The 10544-nt window shown below is 34.3% G+C and overlaps 1 protein-coding gene across 5 annotated transcripts in view; it reads right to left on the bottom strand.

Moving 5' to 3' along the window:
* Nucleotides 1-1554: 1554 nt before the first annotated feature.
* MTHFD2L (methylenetetrahydrofolate dehydrogenase (NADP+ dependent) 2 like) overlaps nucleotides 1555-10544 on the bottom strand; it is a 190133-nt gene continuing 181143 nt past the window's right edge. For 4 of the 5 annotated variants that reach the window (XM_007998883.3, XM_007998886.3, XM_073017407.1 and 1 more), the window contains one exon: nucleotides 1555-2934. In XM_007998883.3, the coding sequence (XP_007997074.2) occupies nucleotides 2822-2934 (113 nt within the window). In that variant the 3' untranslated portion in view covers nucleotides 1555-2821. The remainder of the gene's footprint in view (nucleotides 2935-10544) is intronic. The other variant, XR_012093364.1, reaches the window with a different exon arrangement.

The following is a 10544-nucleotide window of genomic DNA, read 5'->3' as shown; positions in this document are numbered from 1 at the left end:
CCTCAGAGGTGGAGGCTGCAGTAAGAAGTGATCATACCACTGTACTCCAGCCTGGGAAACAGAGCGAGACCCTGTCAAAAAAAAAAAAAAAAAAAAAAAAAAACAACAAAAGAGGAAAGTATTTAGCACATGCTAAGTGCTCAGTTAAGGATAGTTGTTACTACTGAGTAAGTGTAGAAAGACACAGAGTGTGTATAATGGTTACCAAGGCCAGGAATTTAGTGTGACTGTATATGCTGATGAGTCCTAAATTCTTATCACTATGAATTCTTATCCTCTTGCTAGACTGATATTACTTCAGAATTCTTATCTATGTATTATGTCATCACCTCAAACTTAACATATTTTTAAACTGAACATATTATCACTACTCCAAAGTCAGCTCCCTTTCACAATTTTCTCATGTTAGTCAATGATAACAACTTCTGATCTCTAACTACAATTCTCGTAACTTGCTGAATACTGCCAAATTCTGATTTATCCACTCCTCTAATTTATTTTTGCATACTTATCCAGCTGTACCACTCTCCAAAACAAACCTTTCATTTTTGTCTAATTGCAACTCTTGCTTTCATACATATATGCTAAGCTCATAATAATTTCTGTAACTTTATTATGTTCTTTAGGGTGCTCTTTACAGATATTTTACAGATACAGATGTGGTAGGAGAAGAAAACAATCTCTACGCTCCTCAAGGCCGACATGTCTATCTTTTAAGGACATCAAATAACTATGAAGTTATGGTTCCAATAAATTGACTTTACTTCTGTAATATGTTGACTCTGTCACCGAACCTTAGGTTCCTCTGAGCTCTCTCCCTGATCAGGTCTTGATCTAGACCCATCGAGCCCAGTTTTAGCAAAGAATCCTGCTAAGTCAGTTTATAAAGAGTCCCTCACCCTTGCTATTTTATCTAGTTTCTGATCCCTTTCCCTTGATATCTAAGCATTTGGCCTGCTGTTACCAAGCATCCTGACAAGCCAGTTCAGTGAGAATCCCCCTGCCCTGAATATCTGAAGTTCCTCTTAGTAATTTTCCATCCACCAATCCCCTAGCTCTGCTCATTGGCTATAAATCCCTAGCTGTCCATGTTGTATTCAGAATTAGTTCGGTCTCTTTCATCCACTGCAATGGTCTTCACATCTTCTTGACTGTTTTAAACAAGTGTCAGAGTAATTTTTCTTCTACAGCATTTTAATTAGTTTACAGGAAGTCTAAATTCTGAATGTTATTCCAAAAGAACTATTCCTGCACCTCTGCTGGGGTAGAGCTCAAAATTACAGTCTTCACATTTTCCACATACATGTATTTTAGTCACTTTGTTTTGGGAGTTAGGAACCCTTAAAAATTAAAGAAGCCCTTTCTGAATGTTTGCTTGGAAGCTTTAAATTTAAACTTCTGTCAGGATTATCAGACAACAATTGGTCTGAATTGACTGTGGAATATGCTATATAACCTTTTCTTTCACATTTTAGAAACTTGTACATTTCTCCAGGATGTAGTAAGGAAATGGGTAAGAAATTTATATCTATCTGAAGAAAAAAAGAATATAGCTTTTCTTCAAATTGCTTTTATTATACAGTTGCAATGGTATTAATTATAAACATCTAGTCTATTTTCACACAAACAGTCACGAGTACACACTGATAAAGACATGCGCTGGGTAAGAGTCATTATTGGTACATAAACATACTGGGATTTGGGCATGAAAACACAGTATCAATTAAACAGCTTTAGCAGTCTCAAAATAGACTTCAATGACATTCATATATATTTCCTAATTTAAATTGTGTTAGAAACGTTGCGTCTGCTTTGAGGAACAAATGCTATAACAGAAGAGGGAAGACATGTAGGCAAGAAGGCAGGAGATTTTTAGTTGTATACTAAGGTTTAGTTTTGGCGCATTAAAAGTATCATGTTTTACTATTAGATTTCTGAATTTGTGAACAAACATTAACAGCTGCTGTTCTTTAATATGACCTAATTCATACTATATTTGTGGGAAAATACAATTTTAGTTTTGTCTGTTTACTTATTTTTTGATTTTTCCATTATTGCTTAGTGAAGGTACTATCCAAATATTTTTTAGAAGAAGAAAGAAACAACATTTAAGCCTAAGACATTCTTCATGTATTTTTACTGTGGCAAGTAGTCATTCACAATGTGATATAATCACTACCCTTAGTAGTCACTCACAATGTGATAAAATCATTACCCTTCCAAGTAGCATTGCATTTTTTCCCTTCCTGGAATATTTCCCTTTCCTTAAATAGAACATCATTTCTCATTAGGATGGACTTATAGGATGCATTTGGGGGATAGTTGAGATCAAGATTTTATTTTCAATATTCCATTTTTCTTGCAGTAAGCAAGCTCTTTTTCAGCATATGACATAGATCATAAAATATACTGAAAATGTGAGCATGCAAATAGCAAAACCTAAATTACATTTTATATGGGTACCCATTTCACTGACAGGACATTTGTTGAAAACATATTATATGTAATATTTGATTGTGTCAAAAATATATTTATTTATTATGAGCCCTTTATTGTTTTAATGTTAAGAACAAATATCCTCAAAATAAACAATTGTTACTAAAATTTTCATTGGAATTGTTTTGGTTGTTTTCTTAAAACTCAAAATAAATTAGCAGGAAATGCCTAAAATTATGTTAATCATTTGATTCACAATGATTTCACCCATGAAAAAATAAATACCATGTAGAAATAAATAGCTTTGTAGTAAAATATAAAGGTTTTACCCTTTGTCAAATAAACAAATAGCATGACTTCAGTTTGCTTCATCCTTTCATGTGATCTAGTAAATGATTTGTTTAGCTGCCAGAAGGGTGTTCTTGAGAAGCATTGCCACTGTCATGGGTCCCACACCTCCTGGAACTGGAGTGATAAAGCCAGCTTTCTTCTTAACAGCTGATAAGGAAAAAAACCAAACAATATTCTTTATTTTAAAATTATCTGAGATTTTAATATTTTTAAACATGCTGAATATAGTGGTTCTTTCTTCATTATATATACAAATAATTTTTAGACTCAAGTAGGCTGTAATAAACAGACAAACATACACACACAAACAGCACGTTCACTTAGATGAATAATTCTGTGGATGGTATCTAAGGCGGACAGAAAGACCACAATGGACCAACACTGTAGGTTCAAGCTCCATGCAGCTCAGTTTGTTTTACATAATGAAACCCATAATTGACCCAGTTACCTGTAATTCTAGTTAACTAATTCTAAAATACATGATACTAGTCACAAAAGGGACACAGAATATAGAAAGTTCAGCACATACCATTTATTAAGTAGAATTATTCCGGTTATAACAATATCACAATGTATATGTGGATAATACATTTCAATTCAAGTCTAATAAGTATCATTAAATATGCTTGAATTATGAACACATACATAGTCCTCTTCAGAGGTATGGAAACTTATTCAATGAATACAGATGGTCCCCAGTTTGCAATGGTTTCACTTAAATTTTTTTGATTTTTCAACTGTGCAAAAGCTATACAGATTCAGTGGGAATTATACTTCAAATTTTGAATTTTGCCCTTTCTCCCAGGTAGTGATATGTGATACAATACTTCTCAAGATGCTGAGTAGTGGGAATAAGCCAAAGCTCCCAGTCAGCTATGAGATCAACCAATGATCAACCATGATCAACCAATACTCTACAATGTACTGCATTATGAGATTATTTGTCCAAATATAGGCTAATGTAAGTGTTCTGAGCATGTTTATGGTAGCCTAGACTAAGGTATGATGTTTGGTGTATTAAATGTATTTCTGACCTAATGATATTTTCAACTTAGGATTACCGGGATGTAACCCCATCATAAGTCATGGAGAATCTGTATACTTAAAGAAAATGGCAGATAACTTTCAGCAAGTTTTATTTAAGAATGTTTTCACACCCACAGTATGAAAGGTGAATGACTTACTGCATTCATTTACTTGATGGTATACTGTGTGTGTGAAATAAGAGCAATGAAGTTTTTCTAAATAACTTTTAGTAAAAAGTTAGCATAGACAATATTTCTTTAATGTATAATCTGACATTATTAACCACATGCTATTTAGATGTATTGCCTTTTACAATTAGCTCATATAGGCTTCTGCATGAATCAAAATCAATAGATGTTGTCTATATCTTTAGTATTATTTTTGCACAACTTATGTCGTCCTTTTGAAAGATGATTTGTGGAATTTACCTTTACTTTATTTGAAGTGAACAGTACATTGGAATAATTTTTTAAATTAGAGGAGAAGCAAAGGAATAATATTGCTTTATTTGAAGAAAGGTCCAGTAAGCTTAAATATATCACAAATATATATAGTTAACATGTGTTATGAATTTTCTGATGGCATGTTAGAAAGAAAAGATAAGAATACTGTGATTTGGAAGGTAATATTTCAGTTTGCCAGACAGCCTCTCTATACAGAAAGCACAACTTTTCCATTGCCACATTTACATCTAATGCATTCTATTCTGTAGAAACATTAGAATGGGTCAATAGTCATTCAACAAATAGCTATGAATTTTTAGTCCTTTCTTCCTTTGTTCTAACTGTTCCTTCTACTCGGATCATTATTTCATCTTATCCAAACAAGAAACTCATTATTTCTTGAAAGCCAATGAAATGTCACCTGTCTATAATTTTCCTGAAAAACTCATTCCTCCAGTGTTGAATCGAAAGTCCCACCATCTATATTTCCAATAATTTTATACCTACCTCCATTATGGAACTTAATACACTGTGCACTGTCTGTTCCCTTAACTAGACACCAGCATCTAGAAGGCAGAAGCCAAGTCACTGTGGTGGTTGTTTTTAATTCTTAGAAGGTGCACAGTTTGGGCACTCAGCAGATTTTGAGAAAGTGAACTTAAATTGCCCTTACTTAAAATCTAAAATCAATTTGCAGAAATGTGCTTTTGACTGGATGTAAACGATATCAATTTAGTTTAAGCTAATTTACTGAAAAACTCGAGCTACTCATTTTGCTTTAGGGTGATAAACTGCATTTTCTACTTTTCAATAAGCTGACTTAATGGCCTGAGAAATGCCTTCCAGGACCTTTTCTCAAGCATTGGAGAAGCAATGCCTTTAAAACTTGGCAGGTCTTTAGAAGAAACATTTATACTCCTGCCCCTCCTCCTCCTCCTTCCCCTCCTCCTCCTCCTCCCCCTCTTTACCGTACTACTATTTATACTGCTACTACCATTTATACTAATAGAACATAAAGTCATATATTTGTAAAGCACTAACTCTGAAATATTCATATATAAAAATAAAATTCTGCTAAATAATATGGGAAAGTCAAAATTAAGTGCAAACTGAATCTTCAATGGAAAACAAAATGATTTATTTCAAAATTTAAAAGTGGCATACAATTTGTTATATCAGAAAATCTATTGTGGGTATAAAATTATTTTTATATAGTTTGGTTTCTAACTTTGAAAGGTAAAGTGGCTTTGATATTATTTGTCTATGAAAAAATAGTAAAAAACATAGCTACCTATCAATTGAGTACCTATTAATTACTTGCCAAGAATTATACACATTGTTTTAATAATTAATATTTAATTATTTCCTTTTAATAGATGAGGAAACTGTGGCTCAGTGAAGTTACAGTGACTTATCACTCTCCTATATGGTAGAGACATTATTCACAGCCAGGTTTGAAATACTCTATAATTCCATACTTTCACCCCATTCCAATGCAACTGTATTATCATGACCTGAACAAGTAGAAAAGTCCAAAGAATGGCTCAAGTGCCAGAAATTAACTCAGTTTTCTCAAAGTGTTAGCAGGATATTCTGGAAAAAAGAAATGAAGAGGAAAAGGTTCTAATATATTAATTTTCCAACATTTTGACTATGAGTTCCCATAGCTCATCATCTCTGAACTACATATTACACTTTAAATTACACAGCTGGCTTAGCAGTTGGAGACACTTTATTCCTGGTGTCAGATCAGATAAACCACTGGTCTGCTCAGGCATCATTATCTTCCTCCTCCCAATTATGTTTTTCAGACAACATGCTTACTACTGCATTCTTTTGCTCAAAAAGTGAGGTTTGAGTAGAGGAGGAGGGAATGTGAATGAGATACTGCATGAAATAATATCTGTCTGAAATTTTTTTAGCTCAGTGTCTGCATTTTTGCATACTTTGCTGGTGGAAACCAACACACATTCACCGTGTCCTGCCTATCAGTTTTCATAGAATTAGACTATGTAAGGCATAATAGGTCTTCACCTGACCTGGGCTAGGGCTTCTCTGAACATTAATAAACATTTAGTAGCATCAATAGAGACCTGAAAATTATTCACGAGGCAGAAGATTATAATATCATTGTAAACACACCTTGTTATTCAAATACTTGCTTTAATCTTTTTTTTTTGTTTTTGAAATAAAGTATATGGATATGAAGATTAAACCCTGTCCATGCTCATGAGAGACAGAGTGATTAATCTGACTTTAGAAAACACATATTAGGTTTCTATTCCTTTTGATTTGACTTTCATGAGTATCTGTGTTTGAGAAAGAAATAATAAGCTTATCTGCTGCTGGCTAGTGTTAATATATTCTTTGTCTATTTACATAAGGATCAGGATACGGAAGTAAGTGATCTCTCAAGAAATGTGGGGAGTTATTGGCAAGTGCCAGTGGATACAGATGTCAATGCTTAACAAAAATTCTCTACTCTAATGATTTTGCATAATATCTCAGGGCGATCCTAAGCAACACATTTATGAAATACTGAAGGTGGCTTATGTGCTAAAATTAGTCATGTGAGAAAGAATTACATTTTATTCATATTTGATGCTCTGAAAAGCATTTTCCCCAATCATGTCTGAAAGAGAGCAAGGTAACAAGCATTACATCACCAGAATAACCTCTCATTGGCTAGTCTTTCCCTGAGGGCAGACAAAGGTTTGCACTTAGTTGAAGATGATGCTTTTAAATATTAATCCTATAATGTGTAGAGAAAAGGTGTTCTACCTGCTCCATTAAAGAAAAATATAGAAGCATTATAGGACACTAATTTCCTTCAGCGACTTAATTTACTGTGGGTGTAGGTGTGAGGGCATATATGTGTCTGTTTAAGGGAATTCCAGAAGTTCAGTATATATGGGAATCAGGTACGAGATCTTGATTGATATCAGCCCTTTCATATGAGATTAATGAACACATATGGTAAAACCAGGCTTAGATTCAATTTCATAAAATCAACGTGATTTTAGACCTACTGAAACTATTTGACAATTGAGACAAATAAACAATCACCAAATCCTGTTGTCCACATTAAACTTGCTCTGGAGAATGAGACTTAGATGAAAATGACATGGAAATGTTTAAAGTAAGTTCCTGAAAATAAGAATGTTTTATTATTCTCATAATAAATATAAATAATTATCATAATAATTTATTTGGATGATCTCTCTGCAAACTTTAGACTCTGTAAAGTAATTCCATAGATTTCCTTGAAAGTGCTATAGCTTTGTCAGCAAGATTAAGAACGTCAGGGTGTGTGTTCAGTTGTAGAGAAATAAAAGAGATTTAAAATCATCCATTTGGGATGTAAGATTTGCCTTTGTACATACTATTCTCTTTGTCTAACATGCCCTTCTTTCACTTCTCCAGTTGATGAATATTTATTCTTCCTTCTCAGATCCAGGGTAAATGTCACTTTCTTTGTGGAGCCTGTTAACTCCCCAGGCTAAGTTAACTGTTCATTCATGTATCAGTGAGACTTAGAGTGATTTTCAATTTGCATTCATAGAGCATATTGGAATCTCTTGTGAGATTAAGTCATACTGCATATGCCTCCTCCTACCCCAATATTGCACATTGTCAGTATGTACCACTGAGAATTAATGTTTGAAGTGAGAGGTATTTCTAATGGTGGGAAGGGAATGTTATACTTATAAATGGGATGGAGAAAATTTAAAATCTGGTTGGAATTCACTGCTGTACTAAGGCTACTTTACATGATGGCCTCAGGTTCCCAGGAAAGTACCAGTCAAACCCCAATGTGCAAATGGTTTTCACACTTCTGCTTACATAAGAGTTGCTAATGTGTCATCGACCAAGGCAAGGCACATGATCAGGTTGAAATTCAAAGACTTGGAGTAAGAACAGTGGCCAAGTCACCCTGCAAAGGGGACATACACATGGGGACAAAATAAATGTGTGGCCATTTTTTTATAATCTACTATAGTAGCCTCTTGGCTCCCAGTCCACCATGTCAGCCATATAATTTGCTGCCAGAGTTATTCTTTAAAACACAGATTTGATTATCTTAGCTTATAAACATTTGATGGGTCTTCACTCTCTCTAGGATAAAATATAAATTCTTTGTTATGGCAATCAAGGTCTTTTATTTTCTGACCCAACATCTTTATTTTGTATCATTTTCTAGCCCTATATTCAATTAGTCACTGTTCCCACACATGCCATAAACTGGACCAGATAGATTCATAACAAATATTCCTTGAGCAAGATTCATTACAAATATTCCTTGAGCAAGACATAGTTATTGCCTCGTGGAGCTTTTAGCCTAGTTGGGAAGATGGACATTAAAAAGGCAATTGCCTAAATAATAATTGAGCTACGGCAGTGATATGTGATGTGTGCTGCACTGTGAAGGTGTCAAGAGGATCTGGGTCTGAACAGCACTGTGTATTCATGTGGCATATCCATGCCAAGTTTTTCCATGTGGAATAGAGAGGTTTAGAATAGACAGTGTTCTGTGTAGAGGAGACAATGTGATAAAGGTGGCAAGAAGCTTCCCTCAGGTAGAAAGCAGCCTGAACTCTCGGAAACACTGTAAGAAGGCCAGTATGGTTGAGATGTAGGAGTAAAGCAGAGTTGCAGGAGATGACATGGAAGAGATAGGCAGTGTCTGGTTATGTAGAGACTCATAGAAAATATCAAGCATTTTGTATATTAACTTAAGAGCAATGGTTAAAGTATTTTTAACATTTGGAAAAACATATTTTGAGGCAGCATAAAATCAAATGAAGAAACTGTTCTGTGGTTGCACATTTCTCTAATGAAGTGAGTTTAATATCTGGGGTGAAAGGAAAGGAGATAAACACAAAAATTACAAAATAAATTGAGATTCTAAGGTGGGAATAAATTCAGGCTTTTGTAGGAGTACCTCAAAAAGAAAATATAAATCAGATATGGGGATCAGAGAAATATTGTAAAGTTGCAGAAAAGCTGCAAGATTAATGGACACCTGAGCAGGGAAGAAAGGGAGAGAGAAAGCAATGCAGACACAGGGAAGAGTAAAAGCAAAGGTGGGCTGGATTTGACAATAAATCTAATATAATGGAGGAGGTAAAATGAGTTCATTACGACCAAAGCACATGATGAAAACAGCGAGAAGAGAGAGAGAAGCCTGGGGAGGTGGTCATGGGCATATGGGGTCAAGAAACTTAGGTTGGGTGATGGTAGCTGTAGTTACTGTGTTCAGGGTGAACAGGCTTTTAAAAGAGTCTTTCATGAATAAACTTGGCTATTTACATATTTAGGAGTGATCAGTTTTGCAATATGAAAAACTTGTGAGAAAAATGTATACTACTAAATAATTTTAGAAGAAAGTAGTAAAGGAGAAATTCATCTTACATTTTCATAAAGTTTCAGGCTATTGCATGCCACTAAATCATTACTCAAGAAATCCTCTTTCAGCCTGGCATGCATGTCTAATCTTCTGTGTTCTCTCTTCTCCCTTATGTGGCTGATGACTTTCCCCTCTACGTTATTGGCTTCAGATTTCTAAAAGGAAGAACTAAGACTTGGCTTGACATCATTTACATTATTCTTACTTGAAGACAACCATTTTTCAACGTCAGTATAAGAACAATAGGTACAGGGCAGAGGCTCTTTCATATTTAAAATTTGAGGTGATGATAGAGATAATGGAAGAAACTAATCATCCAGTTTTTATGAACGCCTCCAAAAAAATCCAAGGGTGGCATAGATGACAGGGTGCATAAAATTTACTCATGAAGGATACTAATAGCAACATAAAGGACACTAAAATGCCCTTTAAAATCTTAAGTAAGAATAAAATAGAAAGTATGTGGTCATGAATCTTTTGGCACCATCAATCCATCCTTCACGACAGGGTGTTTCCAGCTGGTGTGTTCTGTCATTGCTTCATTTGGAAACTTTATGTTCTCAGGTTTCCAGGGTCAAGAATCGAACTATTCAGATTGTTATTTAAGATACTTTGTTGGAATACTCTCTAATTCCTTGGAAAATAGTAAATTTCTACTTCAGTACATTATATATACTCCAAAGATCCCAAATAATGGCATTTCCAGATGTATCTAAGCAGAATTAATTTTGCTAATATATTTTGGAAATTGTATATTCTGGCAAAGTTAAAGAACATATTTGTGCTCTATAAATTTATTTTTGGAGTAGAGAAAGAAGAACTGATGTCTCATGTTCCTATAGTATTGTTTTATTTGTCTTTCTATTTTGTCTGATCCACTG

The sequence above is a fragment of the Chlorocebus sabaeus genome, chromosome 7, assembly GCF_047675955.1.
Source record: "Chlorocebus sabaeus isolate Y175 chromosome 7, mChlSab1.0.hap1, whole genome shotgun sequence".
Classification (NCBI taxonomy): domain Eukaryota; kingdom Metazoa; phylum Chordata; class Mammalia; order Primates; family Cercopithecidae; genus Chlorocebus; species Chlorocebus sabaeus.
This window is presented reverse-complemented; position numbering and strand designations above follow the sequence as displayed.